At 39.8% G+C, this 20,308-nt stretch overlaps 1 protein-coding gene across 2 annotated transcripts in view; it reads right to left on the bottom strand.

The window, feature by feature from the left end:
• Nucleotides 1–1,559: 1,559 nt before the first annotated feature.
• Nucleotides 1,560–20,308, bottom strand: part of BMPR1B (bone morphogenetic protein receptor type 1B) — a 96,744-nt gene continuing 77,995 nt past the window's right edge. For both annotated transcript variants that reach the window (XM_054591716.1, XM_054591715.1), the window contains 5 exons: nt 19,888–20,080; nt 18,554–18,851; nt 7,353–7,528; nt 3,575–3,705; nt 1,560–2,068 (listed from right to left, as the gene is read on the bottom strand). In XM_054591716.1, the coding sequence (XP_054447691.1) occupies nt 1,943–2,068; nt 3,575–3,705; nt 7,353–7,528; nt 18,554–18,851; nt 19,888–20,080 (924 nt within the window). In that variant the 3' untranslated portion in view covers nt 1,560–1,942. The remainder of the gene's footprint in view (nt 2,069–3,574; nt 3,706–7,352; nt 7,529–18,553; nt 18,852–19,887; nt 20,081–20,308) is intronic.

Consider the following 20,308-nt stretch of genomic DNA (forward strand, 5'->3'; position numbering starts at 1 on the left):
TTTGCTCATATTCAAGAATCAAAACAATTCTTTGTTACAAACAAAATGTGGCTATGAAGCATGGGGGAGCGAATGCTGAATGGGGAGCACCGTGTTTCTTCTTAGGATTCTCCCAGACTGTAAGCACAACTCACGACCACTCTCTGTCTGCTCCAGGATGTTTTCTGAATGAACAAGTCACCAGCTGCAGGCCGACTTCAGAAGTGAGAAAAATATTTTCCCATTTTTCATGCAGCTGTCAAATTTTCAAAGAATGTCCATCCCTCAGTCACCAAGTGGTGAAAATGTGTTATAAAACACTGCCCCCTGGAGCAGTCTGGCAGGAACACCGTTTTTGAAAAGGCTGAGGGGAAAATGCTTCCTGATGCCTTACTAAATTACAGAATTTCTAAGAAGCAAAAGAAAACCATAATAAAGACATGTAAATGAATAAAAGTGAGGGGGATGTGTACAATTTTGAAGTTTATGTCCCTGTTGCTCAGGAATATGGGCTCTGTCAATGATTGGTCTTGGTTGCTCAAAGTGAAAACCCGGCAGAATTGAGTAGGTGAAGAGATTTTGCACAAGTGCCACAGAGAATACAAAATTAATAAATTAAAAAGTGAACTGAATATAATGAGAATAAAATAAAATAGTGTCAGCATTCCTAAGATGTGAAATTATCACTTATGATGTACATACTCAGTCCATATCTATTCTAGCAAAATTAAATCACAGCAGCCATAATATTTTGCGGCCTCCACTAACTCTCCTCTGCTATCCCATTTGGAGGTTATATGTATCTATTTTTTAAATTAAAATTTAGTTAAATTAACCTGACATATGCTTCTCCTCCTCTTAACTCAGACACAAAAGAGACAGACAATAACGAAAAGAAAACTGGTTTTATCTATACAAAGTAAGGTGCGCATAACTTTCCCCTTGTGCTTCTGAGATCGGCTCTTCTGCGTATATAACAAACAAGCCCTGTGCACCCCCACCCTCAGCCTCTTCCTTGCTGACGTGGTCTCCTTACAGCACAAGAGCCAATTATCTCTATTTTAAAGCGTGTGGTCTTCAACACAGCTGATGGCTATTTCATATTGAACCTTTCATTGAGAGATCAAAAGCATGCACGGGTCAATTCTCTGCACATAAAAAAAAAAAAAGGCTTTGTTTGTGTTTAATGAAAAGGAAGGGATCTGACCATGAAAGAAATACCCAACAGAACTAGAAACACAAAGTGGCTCTACAGAAGAACATTGACACTTAGCTACTTCTAACAGAATCACATAAAATCTTCATTTGTTCCATATCCTCTGAAGCTGCAAAAGGCCACCTGCAGGAATCCCAAACTGCGGTCCCGGACAGGCGGTGTTTGTACCCAGGTGCATTCACATTGCTGCGGCCGCCGCAGGGCGGCGCGGGCGGCGGAGTGGTCTGAGGAGGCGGGGCAGGGGCTTTCAGAGTTCCACTCTGCGTTCTCCGACTTCACAGACGGTCTTTTGGTTTGTAGAGTGCAACGACATTTACCAATGAAAAAACTATTTTAATTTACTTTCCAGCAGAATTTCTGGCAAGAACTTTCATTGTTATTATTTAAACTATACTAGTATAAACCTTAAAACATCTAAATTATTTGTTATATCTTGGCAAAATTAAAGCATCTTTTGGGAGAAAAAAGGAGGGGGGGCAATCTCAAAATACGGGGCTTTCTCAGAAAGCAACAAGCATCGTTTCTTGAACAAGTTACCTGAGCAGTTTCAACCTCCTACAGACTTGATAAATCTGTTTCTGGGAACTTCTTTGTCCAGGCTGCTCCCTGAGAGGTGAGGCTGAACCTACTGGGAAGCAGGGCTTATATTCAAGGTGTGTACTGTGGATGCTTCCAGAACATTTTTTGCTTTGCCCGCAAAGAGAAGAAGATCTGACTTTCTCCAGCGATGCCCCCCAACCCCTCAAATCAGAGTTTAATGTCCTGGGACTCCGACATTTTGGCAAGTGTTTTCTTCACCCGCAGGGCTGTCAGTCTTGAGGCGGGATTGGGAGCCCAGCACTCCGTCATCAGTTTCCCCATCTGCCGTAGACACTGCGTGAGGGGAAAGGAAAATTGGGAACAGCGTTAGAGGCACGTGTTTATGATGTGCCAGGCTGGCCCTTGATATTTATGTGGCTTTTAGTTTTAGGTTTCTAAATTTTGAATACATTTTTAAAAGATACTTTTAAAACCATGTAGACAAAATTTCGTAAAAATTCTTTTTCCACACAAATTTTAAATGACTAAACAGGTTTTCATGTCTTCCTTATGATAGGAGCAAGCAGGTGGTTTTGCTGATTGAAGAAGAGTGCCTTTGAAGTCAATATTAAATAAATACAAAAATACCCAGGGAGTCTGTATTCCACTCCACACTCTCAGATTGTTTTTAACACTCGATAAGCTTAAATCTTTTCTCCAATTCCCTACTATTCAAACAAACATGGTTATGCCTAAATCACAGCTGTCTGCTACAATAATAGCACCACACTGTCGCATTTAACAAGATTAATGACCTGTGCAGAGTCTGGCTAAAACTTTCTCCTACATCAATTATTGATCTTCCTGTTGAAAAGTACAATTTCCCTTCATTAGGAATCCTCAGTGAAAGAATCAGGGATAATACCAATGTTCATAACCACCTTCAAAGTAATGTAACTTCAGCATCTCAAAAAGCTTTCTGCATAGTTCATTGGAAAACAATGCATTATTTAGCACTTCAGTAACTAGACACAAAACAAATGAACCAAAGGTTATTTTTTAAATGCATTTAACACTGAAGAATTATTTTATAAACAGTGTTCTGCCCAGGCATTTGTATTGGCTCCGGGGCATGCCTGATGCCTCAAACACATCTCGGAATGTTGCAGTCTGCCAGGGCATCCAGGGTTTGGGTGAACTGACAAGCCAGAGGATGGATGGAGAGGATGAGGAGCTGACGAGCCAGGGAAGGCAAGGCCCGCCCCACTCATCTCCTCCTTCTGAACAGCTTTCGAGCAGGCCCATTTTAGTTTTCACCACTACAGCCTCACAGCCTGGTTGCCTGTGGATTTGCTGAAATCGCATCTCTTCATCCTTATTAACAAAAATCCACAGCACAGTCAGACACCTCAACTAGGTCAACTTGAACCACTTCTGTGTGTAGAAAAATGAATTTTTCAGATGCCTATCTTTTCTGTCATCAAAATGAGAGACTGTTGTACATGGATTTGTCATGGAGAAAATTCATGATGCTTTAAAAACACAACACACAGAGAGAAATATAGCCTCTATGCAGTGTCAGGACCTCACAAATAAATGAAATAATGTCATCTGTTACGCTGACGAAATGTTAACCCACTCAATTTATTTCGGAAGTGGCAAAATCAAATTAAAAAAAAAGAAAGAAACAGGAATTTACCATACTACATTTAGCACCATAGAAATTATTGCAGCATGGTATCAACATTTCTTTGTATCATCACCATCAAAACAAAGAAAAAGAAGAATTCCTGTAATGAATATTTGAAATTTTGGCAAAAAGAGACAAATTATGCAGCACATGGTTTCCTCAAGGCTTACCTCATCGCCACTCCACCGGCTGGGGAAGGAGGGGCGTAGCTTCTTGATGCACACAACCTCTCTCATGTCCTCGAAAGAGGGGTCACTGGGCACTAGGTCATAATAGGGAAGCTGATATTCTTCCACCACTCCTGAAAATATGGTTTTATTATTATTTTTTCCTATGAAGTAGAAATAAACGTCTAACATACACACTGTTCTCAAAAAAAGTTCTATCAGTACTAAAGACAAGTTCAGGCTGAAAAAAGAGCAAAATAAATCTTGAAAAATGTGCCCAAATGACATTGAATTTAATTTTTAAAATGAATAGAAAACCTAACGAAACATAATATTATAGGTTCTCATGACTTTTTTCTAATTTCCAAAAGCTAAGTAAGACAAGCATCTCAAATTTATTTTGAGCCAATCTATAAAGAGCCACTTTAGAAAGGCTCTTGTAAGCCAAATTTTTAAAAATCTATATTAAATCTCAATGCAAATTTGGCAGACACATCCCAAACTCATACTGCATAATATGTGATTGTTCCTATTACGGCAGTATGAGGTTATGGATCATATAATAAATTTGGCCATATATTCGACTTGAACAAAATGCCACATTTACATTTTTTTCTGCTTAATCATAAGAACATGTTTTTGCACATTTAAAACTTGGAGAACTGTACACACCTAAAAACATTAACCATGATTTTTTAAGTACAAAGACTTAACAGTACATTTGACTTTTTTTTCTTTAAATTTTCTGTAGTTATCCAAACTATCTACAAAATCACTATTCGGGAAAAAAAATGTGTATTGTTTAAAAAAGTTTAAGAAACACAAATCTATGTCATCTTTAAGGAAATTGCCCTTATCATTATAAAGTCTATCCTATTTTTCATAGTATCTACCTTTTTCTTCTTGTTCTTTAAAAAGCAGCCACTTGTGGCTTCTTTCCAGCCCCATCTGATTAACTCCTCACAATAATTACAAAAAGCCTCTGTCCTCAGAGGATGCGGCTCTAAACAATCTTCTTGGAGCACCCTTATTCTCTATCCTAAATCATTTTTTATAGAAATGTCACTGTTTTTTACCTTAACAAATGGATTGGCAGATTATCCATTGTATCATTACATTCACTGAGGATTTACTCTGACAAAATCTGGAGTCTGCATTATGCCCCTTTAAAATGTAAACTCAAACCCACATACAACTATAAAGGGCTGAGACCACAGGGGATAATTATTTATATTATCTATGTTAATATTGCCTTGCATTGTGTTTCATCTTTACGTGAAATAACAAAAACACAGGGTCTATTATACAGGAGATGATCACTTCATTTCAGTTCTTCCTTCCTTTCTGATTCCCAAGACAGCAGCTCTGGAATTGTCTTTAGGGCAAAGACTCTCTATTTACTCATCTTATATTCTCTCAGTGCCTAACGTCAGTGTCATTGCCTCACTGGACCGACACTTCAATGCTGGGAGAGGTGCATATAGAAGAACAGACACAGGGACAGTCATATGAAATTATGAATTAATCAAAGTTTATCTTTGAACTATAGGCCTTAATCTTTTTTTTTTTGTCATCCAATTATGTTAGCTGTTATTTAATTGTGTCTGAATCCTCAAAACTTCTTTCTTTTCCTTCCAAAGTTTGAAAGGCATATATCTGGGTGTGTCTACTTCACCCAAAATTACATGGACTAGAAAGACTAAATCAAAACTTCTAACATCTTCATTTTTAAAAAGTGTTGGAGAATAGAGTATTGTGTGCTTCACCTCTTTAGGGGAAAATCTCATTTGTGGAGAGCCTACTATGTACCAGGCATGAAGGCAGGTATGCTCTGTATCTTCGTTTTTTAATCATAGTTGACATACCATATTCTATTAGTTCCAGATGTAACATAGGGATTCAGCATTTACATACCATATTAAATTCTTACGAACACATTTATGAGGCAGAATTATTTTCAACACTGCAGAGATGAGGAAGCTTAGTTTTGAGGGACCGAGTGACTAGTCTAAATTGATACGGGGTAGAACTGGAACTCACATCTCTCACAAGTACACATCAATTTCATACAGCAATAAAAGAACAGTGTAGTGCCTCTCAAATCTCCAGAGGCAAACACAGACCTAAGGAAGCAATTACCACCCTGGCTTGTTTTAAAGCTAAGAGTCATTTCTCCCGTATTCTGCCTCACAGGCTTTCAAACATAGGGTTCTTGTGGCCCTGTTTGCTGTAGATGTTCAGGAAAACATAACTAGAAAAACAACCTTGTACTCTACTATTCCTTCAACTCCTATAGAACTATCTTAAATAAGTATGAACATATTATTCAGAAGTACGCTTGCTTACTCTTTATAAAACATGAAATCATGGAATAGTCAGTTAATTTATATTTTAGTTACTTCCTCTTCATAATTATGACAGGAGATATATTCATTATTTGAATAGGAAAAGTTTCCTACATCAACTTCCCTTTAGGACAAAAGACGTTCTCTCACTTTACAGGGAAGGTGTTCTGCTCTAACATGTGCGTATGAGAAGCTCAGAATTCCCAGAGTGGCTAGAAGGGACTGCATCACCGAAGACGGCCTTTCTGTGAAAGTATAAATGCCTATTGGTTAACTGTTTCTCCGGTATTTGTAAATGGGATTCTAAATGTAACTTAAGGCTCTACCAACCAAAATGAACATTTAAAATAACAGCTAACATGTACTGAGTGCTATTTCCAGTGTTAATTCTCTTTACAATCATTAAAACCTCGAAACCATCTGAGGTAATGCAATAATAATTCACCTCCTTCTTAAGATGAGAAAACTGCAACAGAGAAAAGCTTAGTAACTTGTCAAAGGTTCACAGATAGCAAATGGCAAGGCGAAGAAGGGCTAGCTTAGGGTAGGCCACACTGTCCGAATCCTGGGCAAGCTCAGGTTTTCGTGAAGGCGAGTTTATCTGGCCATGGTGAGGAAGGGCACCAGCACCAGGTTTCTTCACAAGCACGACCATGAATAAAACCATAAGCATGGTACTTAGGGTACTAAAGAGCCTGAGACTCAACTCCTTGCCTGAAAGGTGTTGGAAGCTACCAGAAGACAAATTATGCAGCAGGACGCAAAAAACTACAGACAATAACAACAACTCAGAATATTTAAAGATGCCTTCTCATTCAGTTAGTCTTACTAGGGAAACCTCATGTTTGTAAAAAAAAAAAAAAAAAAAAAAAAAAATTACCATGACCAATAATAATATTCTTATATTTAAACATCCTTTCAATAAAAACTGATGTTTTTAAATTGCTTTATGAGGAAGTACTATAGAAAGTTAATAAGTAGGGGGGGTTAAATAATGAGCTTCCTACCCCATATTTTTGTCTCTTCACCTGAGAGAGGAAGCCAGAGGAAATGGGGCACAGGAGCGGGGGATGGGGCCCAGCAGATTGGTAAGGAGAAGCTAGAAGGGGTAGAGAAGGGGGTTGACTTGATGAAGCAACTCCTGGAGGACAGGCTCAAGGAAGAATTGAGACAACACATAAAATAGAACAGGGTGACCTTTGAAAAGGCAAAGGAGGTTGGCAATGTGTCTAGAAGAGATTCCTGAGTCATAGGTAGAGGGAAGAAGGCAATCCAAGACAATTCTATGAGGCAAAATATCATTTCCTGAGAGGACTGTGACAGAGTTCACAGAAATAAAGAGAAAAATGAAAGAATATTTCATTTTGTAGACAGAGTTTTGTTTCTGACCAGAAAAAAAGGATTTGTAGTAGCCCAACAGCATTACTGTTACTTACCTCCTGATACACATCTCCTAGTCACCTCCCAAAGGATGAGTCCAAAACTGTACATGTCGGCCATGATATAGGACTGAAAGTGATTTCTGTTCAAGGTCTCATCCAACACTTCTGGAGGCATATAGCGTTTGGTGCCAACTCGAGTGTTGGGTGGTATGTCCACTTCATTTGTATCGCTAAGGAGAAAGTAAGCAGAGCACTGTCAGTATGGGAGAGAACCAAGATGTAACAAATGGAGGTGATTCCTGAACCAGGGCCTTAGCGGATGATGGGAAAGGATAACTTTTCAGGGAATACCAGTTCCTTGAAGAATATTTCTTGCCAACAGTTATATTAAATATTCACAGGTAAAAACCCAATGAGGATGACACTCAATCAGAATGAAGTTGCAACATACAAAATTGCATTACCACTCGATCAAATATAGACTCTACATAATTGCTAAATATCAATTAAATGTCTAAAATATACATTCCTTCCCTTCACATTTTAATAACTTTTCTCTTAAAATTGGATTGTGCACATGCTAAATTGGTTTATTCTAGGCAGTATTTTTTTAAGTCAAGTGATCTGAGGCTTTTAGATCGACAAACAAGTAACACAGGGAGAGGGAGAGAGAACCAACAAAGACTTGCAAAGGTTTTACTTCGATAAGCAGAGGCCTATGAAAAAGCTTTCTACTATCACTATTATTTCACAAATCAAATAATAGATTTTTAATAAAAGGATGAAAAGGGCAACTGCATATATCTTTAGCTTTATGAAAATTTCGCAGTATTTGTTAATGCTTCCCGTAGACCAGGAGGAAATGAATGACGGATAGACCCCAACCTGTAGGCGGGCACTTAAGAACACAGCCTCAGGACCAGGAGCTGGAGCCACATTCAACCCTGTGTTGGGAAGTGGCTGAACTACCACCCCTGGATAAGGGGATGGCTAAATGAGGAGACGTGCAGCTTCATGGCCAGCACAGGACTAAGCACACAGCAGAGGTTTAACGAGAACTACCCCAATAGAAAGGGAATGGGACTGGGAAGAAAAGCAATAAACCCCCGTGTCGATAGGTGAAGAAACTATAAAACAGAAAAGGTACAAAAACTCATTAAACTGAAGTTTGTAGAAAATCTTACATAAGCCTTCCTGATTCCCAAGAAAGTGTTCTCTTTTTCTTTTCATCACACTCGATTGACTCTCAAGCACTGACAAGTTATTTCTCCCCAACACTGAAAAGAGCTAGGGATATCGAATATTGCCTTTACCATACTGAGTAGCAGACAACGCCAAGCTTACCAAAACACTAGTGGCTTTGGGGGAAACAAACTCCAGGTTTGATCTTATTGCCTCAATCTCTATCTTCTAAAACATAAAATATGTAGTGTCATTTGGGAAACTTTAAAGGACAGCAAAGGGCCCTCTGTATATCTCAAAACTGTCTACAGTTACTAAATCTTATAAACCCAAAGCTTCTTTCTTAGAATCTTTTAAAATTCACTTTCAGCTAAAATCCTTAATCTAAAGCTATTGCAGCAGACATGTCACAAGTGCACCCAAAGGCCCCTTGTGATCTTCTAGAAGTTACAACTCTGAAGGAGTCCATTTTCCTAAAATAAAAGTTAAAGAGTAAAATCTTAACACCAAAGGGAAAAAAAAAAAAAAAAAAACCTACATAGCTGCTATTGCTTTCCAATTGTAAATGTAAGTCTTAGCATTCGGGCTCTTTTCTGACTAGGAACAGAAGTTAAAACATTAATTCTTAGTATTTACCTGCACAGTATAATAGCAAAATGCCATCTATGTACCTAAATGGTAAATGGTAAGGAAGGCAGGTGAGTGGAGAAGAGGCTGAGATAAACTGGAAAAACATCAGATTTAAAAGGTGCTGCAAAAGCCCCATCTTCAATTATGAAATAAGTTCTCTCCTCTCCCACCCACTGACGCCTCGCTTGTGAGCATACAGTAGATATTGAATTCATGTGTTGTGTGTGTATTTATAATTTACAATTATGACTCATTAGAGGAAGACAGCAGTGGCCGGGGTTAGGGAATTCTGAGTTTTATGCAAAGAAACAAACAAGAGTATGTGCCGATGGAAAGAAGATAACAAAGAGCTTGTTATATTCCAGAACGTGTACTGAGAAAGTAAACCGAGGACAGTCTTAGCAAAAGCCCCCCAGAGTGCATTTAGGTCTAAGATATACTCTGACCACAGCTGATAAAGATTTTAGACAATTCTTTTCCATTCTTACTCTTAGCTCCTTAATGTTTTATTTGGATAGGGAGGTCAGGAAGAGCTAATGCAATGTGTGACTTCGAAACAGCTGTTGGAAAACTGAAAGGTAATTGTTATCTAATAAGAGAATGATTATTTGTGATGGCCAGAGTGTACACGATTCATTTCTAAGCTCTTAGAGCTTTCAAATACTGAAGAATACACAGCCAACAATTCTGTATGTCCATCAAACCTCCAAACACCAGTTCCTTACATAGGCCACGAAACGCCAGGCACGGCCGTCCCTCCTTCACCTTGCTCTCCCCACCCCAGGGGATTTTCCTCCCGGTACCTGAACAAATATCCTCACCTTGTAGTATCTGAACAAATATCTGCCTTCCAACCTCAGGCTGTAAACTCTTTTCAGCCCTGAATATCTGCCGTAAGCGTCTGGTATGACCCCAATGAGGAGAGCCCCGATTCATCTCCATCCATGGAGTGCTCGGCACATGGTAGGCGCATGATATACTTTAAATGAAAGAAGGGAAATGCCTGTTTACAGTAAACTTCACTTGGGATAATTTAAAGAGAAACACAAAAATCTCTATGATGTATAGATCATACAATGAGACATTACTGATTTCGAGGAAGATAAATAGAATTTTGTTAAGCAAATTAATTTTGCAAAAGATTACTATTAACCAAATGGTAAATGCCATTAGCACTACATTTAAACAACAAACATGCTCATTATAAGTAACTCATATCTGATATTATAAAGTATCAGATCCTCCAAAATACAGAACTCTGCCTCCTCTTCCCTCGGCAGTGTTTCTATATGTGACAGTAATTAAACTGAATTTCTTTATCTGGTTTTCAGAAATATCATCTAACTGTCCCAAATAAGGGCAGAGAATAACTGAGCTTGTTAATCTTCAAGGCCACAAACAGAAATTAAAGTGATTGGACACTGGAGCCCCAAGAACAAAGGAAGGAAGTGGAGTCCGATGGAGCAGAACACGGAGGGAGCAGCTGAAGGAAAGGGCCCCAGGAGAAAGGGGAAGGCAGGAAAGGTCAGGGCACAGAGCGCTGGCCCCATCCCATTCCCCTGGGGATGGGAAGCGGTGAGAAGCGAGGCGGGCAAGGAGAGAGGGACACATTCAAGGGGAGTGGAGTCAGAGAAAAGGACTCCAAATCCACAGCATAACCTATGTCTTGCAGTGGCTGCACATATATGGAGTCAAATTTTAAAATCATAGGCAGGAAAGGTAAATACCAACTTCAGGATACTGGTTACTTCTGCCAGGGACAAAGGGGAATAAAATAGAGAGGAGACTACAACAGGGCTATCTTCAGTGCTATGTTCCTGTTAAAAAGAAAGACCGGCCCTGGCCGGGTTGCTCCGTTGGTCAGAGTGTCATTCCCATAGGCCAAGGTTGCAGCTTTGATTCCCCGTCAGGACACATACAAGAAGTAGTCAATGAATGCGTACATAAACGGGACAGCACAATGATCTCTCTCTCCCCCCCTTCCTTTCTCTCTCTAAAATCAATCAATAATAATAAAAAAAGACCAGATAAAATAAGGCAAATCAGTAACATTTGTTAATGTTAAATTATGAGTGCTTCATTATTTTTTATACTCTTTTTATGTTTAAAATACAGAGTGGAGGAAAAATAGGTTTAGAGTTGTTCATATGTAAAATAATACAATAAAAAATTAAATAAATAATAATGCAGGAATAAACTCTGTGTTTCACATACTCACAGTTGTAACCCTACTCTTGCCCCACCCTGTATATTATAATTAAATATGTTTTAAATAAAAAGAACTCAGGAGGATCAGGAACAAGAAAAACATACATTCTAAGGATGAAGGCATAGGTTAGAGGCAGAACACTCAGAACATCAAAAAAATCATCTCAATAAACAATAAAAGTACAAAGGAAAATTGCTACCAGGGAGAACTGAAAATATTCCATCAAAACCATGGGCACTGCATTCACTGTAAAGAAAACATATTTTCTCTTCTCCCTTCCCATGGGAAAGGATTGAAAATATTTGTGTAAAGGGATCATGATTGAAGAACTGGGTTTAGAGAATTACAGGGGTATTTTTCCCATTTGTGTTTTTATAGTTAGTACCGCCACCAGACCCGTCATAACTGCTGTCCCTGTTAATGTGAGTACCAATCTGATACAGACTTAACTAGAATTGAAATAAATAAAAACAAAAACATAATTTGAACAAAATAAAATAAATTAAGGAATGTCAAGTAAATTCTTCTCAAGGAAAAAACTTGTTTTGGAATCACACTTCAAAGGGTGTTTTTCTTTGTGAATGTTAGGGACAGTGGGACTGGGACAGGATAAAATAAAAATATCTAAAATTTTCTGAGTAAGAAGTGAACAGTAACTTGGGTCCTACCCCGGTGGCTTGTGTGGCTGGAGCATCATCCCAGACACCAAAAGGCTGTGGGTTCGATCCCTGCTCAGGGCACATCCCTGGGTTGCGGTTTCCATCCCCGATCGGAGCTCACACGGGAGGCAACAGAGAGATGTTTCTCCTCACAGTGATGTTTCTCCCCAACCCCTGTCTCTCCCCATCTCTCTCCTCCTCCCCTCCCCTTCCCTTTCCTCTTGGTATAAAATTGAAAAAACATATCCCTTATGTGAGGATTAAAAAAAGGAGTCAACCAAATTTTAGGGATAAAGGGCAAGTCAGCAGGGAGAAGAGGGTTCCCCTCTCCCACCTAGGGTCATGACAAAATGTTAATTCCCTGTAGGAAAAAAAATCAGGAAAAAATACTCTGGATGCATGAATATTAAAACTAAATTTTATGTAATAACCTACAACACGTACCTTGAGCTGATGGTGTTTGGAAAGAAAAGAACCAGCAGCTGTATCGTGCTATAAAAAATACATCCAAGGTAGAAGACTCATATGGCAAAAAGGAAATGAAACTTTTTACAATTCCCAGATTTGCCTTGAATGACAGAGTTCCCTACTGTACTAGGTAGGAGTGAGGACAATAGAGTCTAATTGTATTTTTAAAAGCAGAGTGCCCTCAGCTAGGATTGCATAAAGAGGCACAAAAACAGTTCCATTTCTGATCAAAGTCCCCTGATGACAGTGATATGATTGAAAAAAAAAAAGCCAGATGGTGGCGTGAGAGGTTTACACGGATGACCAAAAGGACTCCAAGAGTGTGCACGCTCTGAGTGGCACTTCTCACCCAGGAGGACACACAGGTGAAAGTTCTCAAGGCAACTGCTTCAGGCAGCGGGAAGGGAGCAAAGACTTGGATGCTGTGACTATAGCATAATAAGGAAAATAGCTAAGAGAGGAGAGAAGGAGAGGAAACGATACAAGGCAAATATGTTCCTCTTCTCTTCTGCAGGTGTCAGGGAGGGGCTTACTAAGGGGAAGGGAGTAGAAGTAATGTACCCTGCTGGGAAATGTATGTCCCCACTGACACTGTTTGGAACTTGGACACATGGTGATCATTGTGACCCGTTTTAATGTTTATAGAGAGCGCACCACCTTGCGGCCTACACCTGGGCGGCTGCCTGCAGCGTCCTCTCTGGTCTGGCCCTGGTGTCCGGAGTGGGGTGCGTGCACACAGGGTTTGCGTAACTGAGGGGCCATCACAGAACTCCTGCTGATGCAGAAAGGCGGAAAGCGGAGCCTCCAGCTAGGACTCCGAGCAAGCTGGGGAGTGAACCTGAGCGCCCCATAGGGCTCATGGGGCAGGGGGTGCCTTACACCCTGGGCATCATACATGGAGGAAGGGCAGGCAAAGGACTTACACTGGGGACAGGGAGTAAAGGAAATTTTTGAAAACATGGTATCTGTCTTAACCTTGTTTTGTGTTAGATATTTTTCATCGTAACTAAGACACTCCTAACTATATATCCATAGCACAAATTCTTCCAAGGAGTGTTATGTAAAAGAAAAAGCCATTGCTTGGTATAGCACAATGCACACTCCCCCTGGACCATAAATGGAAGAGAGACTGAAAGTCTCATGAGAGCCTCACGCAGAGCCCACTGTGGACAAGGGAGGCAGCCGGGAACCGACTGCACCGTGGGCTCCAACGGGGCGGCTCTACCTCACTGAGCCTTCGGCCACAGGCAGCGTCTTCAACTAGACATTGCTGATGCCTAAAACAGGGAGGAAAGGGAGGAGAGAGGGAGAAGGAAAATAAAAAGGTAATAGTGAAAGAGGAACAAACAGTATTTAATAATCTGAAAGTTTTGTGTTTTTTTTTTAAATAAGAACTCAACTGTTAAGAACACTGGGAGAAGGGTGAGGGCAAAAGACATGTGAGGAAGGCTATGGGTTTGCTTGTGGCTGACAAATGGTGTTTGAAATTAACCACACGTGAATATACCAGACAATATTAAATCACCTCTTAGAGAGACTGAAATGACCTCCCAAAGCATGAAAGATTCTCACGAGCCTTCCGCAGACAGAGCTGTGCTCACCCCGTGGTGTTTCCTGGATGTCTTGTAAATTGCTGTGGAACTGACTTGCTGCACTGAACTCTGCCCAGTCATATTAACTACAAGGAAGAGCTTCCCGTCCCTTTTTCCAACAGGACCCATGGCTTCTATGATTAAGTCCTGAGAAATCTCAGGGTTTCTTAGAAACAGAACTTCAGAACTGAAAACTCTTCAATAGGAGGTGGGTATGGCTGCAGAGACCTTGACCGGGAGAGCTGACTCAGCCACTAATTAGCTTAGTCCTGTGACTTTGGCAAGTCACTGAGCCATGTCAATTTTTTCAAAAACCACTAAGTATACAAACCAGACACAATGCTAAAAATAGTTACAGCGGAAAGGCTGAGGAAAGGTAGTGCCCTCTGGGCTGGGCGGTCTCCCCTGCACTTGGACAATTGGACAAGCACCAACTGGGAGATGCGGTGTTACAGCCCGATTTTCATTGTAGGTTTTCTAGTTAAAATTGAATACTTGAGAGGCCCTAAGCCAGGATTTATTTTCCCCCTAAAATATATATATAGTATTCTGACACTAAAGTACCAGTGGGGTTGCTTGATCCTCCAGAGTAAAAAGTGAAAAGCTTTGTTAAGTTCCTCCAAGGGACTGCACGTGTCCTTGCTCTCTCTTCCCGGGAGCGATCTGAGGTAAGGGTAAGGGCTGCCACAGTATCACCTGGATTAAATCTCTGTTGGCCAGGAAATGAGTCGGCACTTACATCACTTTCAAGACAGTGCATGAAGGAACCAATTCAGGATAAAAAAAATATATTGTATGTGCAGGAAATCGCTAAAGCACAGTTCACTCTCTCTGTGGCTCTCAACTTCCCTAGGAGTCTCCCAGAAATGACTTAAAAGCCTGAGAGAACACTTACCATGTAGAGACCAGGGCAAAGATTAAGTTCTCAAAGGAAGTTCAATATGAAGTCCAAGAACTCACCCCTGGGTTAATTTTGACCACACTTGTAATAAAATGCTCTAAATTTCTGCGTGTGCATTCCTAACACAGGGAAGTCGGGAACAGAGTGGAAGCCAAAGAAACATACAAAGCCAAGGTTTAAAGGTGAGGCTCAAAACTTAAGAAGAGCAAAGTTCCTTTGAAACAAAAAAAATAAGAGTGAAAAGGACATCTGAAATTATCAAAAGCAACCTCCACTTAATGGCAGAGGCAACGGAGGCCCAGAATGGCAAACGGCCTCACAGCTGCTCTTTAGCTGAGTGGGACCTGTGTGTCCCCCAGCCGTCGCAGTTCCACACTTGGGTAAGCATCCTCACACCTTTCCTCCCAAGAGGAACTAGTCTGTATACGCCAAATAGATCGCTGATTTATCCCTTAAAATATTCCTCTCTACGTCTTGGAATCAGGGTCTGCACGAAATTTCAGAAGCCATTCAGTTTATTCCCCTTACATTAAGCAGAACTAAGTTTCAGAAATGTAACAGATACTTTCCTTGCTTGTTTTAAGGCCTATAAAGAAGATGAGTTCTCAATTACTTTTAAATGCCAACATTTTTTTTATTCAAAACGATGTTGGAATACCTATAATGGGTAACTCACTCTGTCATGTCAAATGGGAGGTACATTAATTTGGCATGGATCCTGCTCTCAAGATGCCCAATGACGAGTAAAAAGATGCATGTACTAAAATATTTATAATTTCACAGAGCGAACGGCCAGGAATTATTCTAGGAGTAGAAAAGATGATGTCATTTTTCCTAGCTGGGCAGTGGGGAGGTGTGGGCTGGTGAGTAGAGTGACTTAAAAGCAACTCTGAGATTGGATTAAGGTACACAGAGAGGTAAGGGCATCCCAAAGCACAGACCATGCAATCAAAAACAAGGCAATAGCAAACATGCAATAGATACGGGAAAATGCAAGCAGTCCAGTTTTGCTTAAGAAAACATGCAAATTGGAAACTTTGTGGAATATAAAACCAGAAAGGTGAATTAATTCCAGAGTGTGTAAGATCTCTGGAGCTAAGAAAAGGTGTTTTGTTTTTTTTTCCTTCCCTTCATCCTGCTGTCCCTATGAAAGCATTCATTTATCCATTACGCAAAATTTTAAATCAATACTTAAGTAATGGGCACAAAGGAAAGGCACTAGGGATGTCAATTTCAGAACAACATGGTTTTTATCTCCATGGAGCTTAGTCTCCAATGTGAACAACATATAAGTAGTCAATGATCACTGCACAACACTGTGGGAAATGTCATGAGAGTGTGCAGAGCATGACATGGGAGGATACACTTGTAAGAGGACTCACAAAATCAGACTCGTAAGGGAATAATAATAGGCTTCCCAAAGGAAGAAACTGTCAGGTAAGTAGCAGTTATCTAAATAGAAGAGGGATGTTGGGTATTTAGGTAAAGATCAAAGTATATTAAAAACACTTGAAGATTAGAGAAAGTACAAAGTGTTCAGAATAAAAGCTACATTTTATCCCAAAACCATAAGAAACTTTGAAATTATTATGATGACCAAAATTATAGTTCAAGAAAATAAATCTGGCAGCAGCACGTAGGAAAAGTCACAAGTAGGAAGCAACCACAAAACGCTTTACTCCAGAATCTGGAAAACACGGCAGAGAGGACCCAAACTGTCCCAGTTCAAGTGGGACTATCGTGGAGACAGAATTTATTCAACTGAGTAAACCAAAACTTTTAGGAACAAAGGAAATGTCAGGCACCTCCCTCTGAGAGTGGATTGACCAACACTGGAAACTAGGAGCGAAAAGCAGATACGGCAGGAGATCTAGCGGTGGGAAAACTAAGAAGGAGGCAGAGCAGAACCTTCAGAGAGAGAGGCGAACCTGGACTAAAAAGACACATCACGAAAACAGGAGGAAGAGAACCTTACACACTGTGGAGAGTAACGTGACAATCAGAAAGCCCTCTGAGGTCCTGGTCCAGCACCTCAGTTGCTTTAGGGCATCATCCCAATACACCAGGGTTTCAGATTCAATCCTCGGTCAGGGCATATACAAGAATAAACCAATGATTGCATAAATAAGTGGAACAAAAACTGATGTTTCTCTCTATCTCTGTCTTTATCTCTATTTCTATCTCCCCCCTTCTTCCTTTTCTCTCTCTAAAAATCAATAAATTAAAAAAAAAAAAAAAAGAAAGCCTTGTGGTGACAAAGATCAACAGTGTCCCTCAATGAAGGAGATTCAGGAGAGAATGAAGCAGAAGCCAAATTGCAAGGTATTATGAATTACTGGGTTGTGAAAGCAGATTATTCTTTGGAACTATCAAGACACTTAACAGAGAAGAAAAGAGAGAGACTATTAATTTGAGAAGCAAAATGGGAATTTTTTTTGGTAAGAAAGACTTGAAAAGGGTTGTAGGTCGAAAAACAAAAAAGAATTCAGAGGGAGAAGGGATTTAATAATCTTTATTGGCAGGAGGTTCACATTTCTAAGTTAAATCTACAGTTCAAGTCATTTCCTACTGCTCTGTTTTAAATATCAGGAGCTTCAGCTTGCCATTCTCTAACTGGTGAGGACCCTCCTGTATTTGGTTCTTATTATTCAACCACTCTTTAGCCTTCACTTCTGGTTGAAAATATGAATTCATTAGTTCTTTCTTGTGAGTTTCATTTTTCAAAACTTTTAATCATCTCCGTGACTTTTTCTTTGTGCCCTTTTCTACATCTTATAGAGTCACCTTTGGGAAAAATCCACAAGAGGGTCCAACAATTTAATAAGGCTAAGCCAAAATTTAGTTCATAAAAAGGTAGTTATACGATGATCCCTCTAAGCCAGTGGTTTGTAAAATCACTTTGTTTGGCTGTTTTATTTCCAAAGCAGAGGAACCATTTCTTCCAACTGAATCATCTGCAAGACAAAAGGGGCTGCTCTGACTGAGACGGAAGGCGCAGCAGAGCCTCAGCTGTGAGCGCCCCCTGCCCATCCTACAGGAGCACCTGGTGGCACTCAAGGAGCTCCCCCTTCTCCCTCCCAGGGTCTAAAAACCCGCTGTTTTATAACCCGTGCTGATCTATGTGTTCAGGTGTTATAGCCACTGCTTAAGCCACAGTGTGACAGTGCTGAATACTGGCTGCGTTTTGTTAATTAGAGTCTAACATTTCTCGCAAAACACCTATGCAAGTGATCTTTCTTCTATTACATAAAAAACGTTGCCTTTATCACCCCATAATCTGTGGATCTTTCCTGAAACCTTTTCCTACTTACAAATGTGATGTAGAATTTTGACCACATAATCTGAGACACGAGCTACCTCTTTTCGAAATAGCTTCATGACAGCTACAAACCCAAACAATATACTAACATTGTTTTGAAGCCATAGAAATAGTAGAACTGAACCACTTGGTGTTGCAAATAAAATATTTCTTATCTTTCCCTCCCAAAAGTCAAAATTAATAGAAGTTCCCCTCTAGTAAATATCCTAGAAGCACTGAACTATAAGATGTATAATCTATAAAAAGTGATAAAAAAGAATCATAAAAAGTGTATTTTGTTCACCTTGATACTAACCTAATAAATTTAACAGCCAGGCCCAGGTCGGCTATACAGCAAGTTCCATTTTTCTTCACCAGGATGTTTTTACTTTTCAGATCTCGATGGGCAATTGCTGGTTTGCCTTGAGTACTAAAGATCTCAGTGTGTAAATGACATAAGCCACTGACAGAAGAATAGGCTAACTTCAGCATCGATTTAATATCTAGGGTGGTGGACTTCAAGTAATCATAGAGGGAACCATTTTCATGATAGTCTGTGATTAGGTACAACTGGGTCCAGGATCCTGTTCCTTTGATATCTGCAGCAATAAACCCTAGAAGAAAAGAAAACAAAAAGGTTTGTAGCTAAGTGTTTTTATGGATCTCATCAGGAATAAGTCATATTCTCAATGATCATTCTTTGTCACAGGTGTCTTTTGTTTAGCATTTCATTCAATTTTTTGATCATGCCTATGACAGTGTGGAATTACTAATACCAATCAGAGACAATCAAAGCAATAGGGGTAGAGAAACATAGAGTTTCTCTCAGGCTCTAGCTGGTGTGGCTCCGTTGGTTGGGCATCGTCCCTGAAAGCCAAGGGTCACAGATTTGATTCCAGTAAGAGCACATGCCTGAGTTGTGCAATCAGCCCGGGCTGGGGCAGGTGAGAGAGGCAACTGATTGATGTTTCTCTCCCTCACTTTCTCTCTCCCTTCCCCCTCTCTAAAAACAAATACATAAAGTCTTTTTTAAAAATTTTTATAAAAAAGAGTTTTGATCTGAAAACATGATTCCTTTCCAATCAGTTGTTGATATTTAAATTATTTTAGGTTAACAGTAAATAGTTCATAGTATTATAGTTATACATAAGACACTATTTACAAAACAAGGACTTGAGTCAAAGCCTATGCCTCAGATTGGCTTAATCTCTTTGCAGTTGAATGATCCAGCTAGATCGTTTCTAACTTGGGAAAAGAAAAAGGAAATCAATTATCCATATAAACTCTGGCTATAAATAAACCCTGCAGATAAAATTCTTACAACTTTGCACATCGTGTAAAAAAAAAATGTGCTCCTTTAGATCTCTAAGAAACCCTCAGAAATGCTAGTATTATTGTATTTGCATTTCCTGTCCTTCAAGAAAAAATACTGGAGAGCATTCCATTTCATCCCACCACTCATTCACAGAGGTGCCTTAGTCATTCCTCCTGCGAGGTCTCCCATTAGAAGCTCTGACATTCTTGGGCTCACGCCTAGAAGAAAATGTCTATATATTTCCCAACAGGTCTAGACAGATGAGTTAATATGCAGATGCTAACAGGAAAATAGAGAAAAGCTAGAAAACCCTGAACATTGCTATACAGACTTACCCAAAATGTTTTCATGTCTCATCAAGACTGTCTGATATATTTCTGTCTCTCGGAACCAGCTGGCTTCCTCTGTGGTGAAGAACACTTTCACAGCTACCTTTTCACCGCGCCACTTTCCCATCCAAACTTCCCCATAGCGACCTTTTCCAATCTGTTTCACCATCTGAATCTGCTTAGCTATAGTCCTTTGGACCTGTTAAAGCCCAAAACACTGTTAGTGTCTTCACAGCACTGCAGATTGTTTAGTCATTTTTTCTCCAGAGAAGAAACAACTGCTGCATCTAAGATAGATGTAGCCAGTTTTTCCTTTATGCAGACAGGTTATTTGTATTTATTTATTAGTTTATGCTGTTCTCTTTTAAAATGTGAGATTGAAAATTGGCTGTGGATTCTGAGTGTTCGCAATATTGCTTCAAAATTA

The sequence above is a fragment of the Pteronotus mesoamericanus genome, unplaced genomic scaffold (genome assembly GCF_021234165.1).
Source record: "Pteronotus mesoamericanus isolate MK-2021 breed Mesoamerican mustached bat unplaced genomic scaffold, CSHL_Meso_final scaffold_232, whole genome shotgun sequence".
Classification (NCBI taxonomy): Eukaryota; Metazoa; Chordata; class Mammalia; order Chiroptera; family Mormoopidae; genus Pteronotus; species Pteronotus mesoamericanus.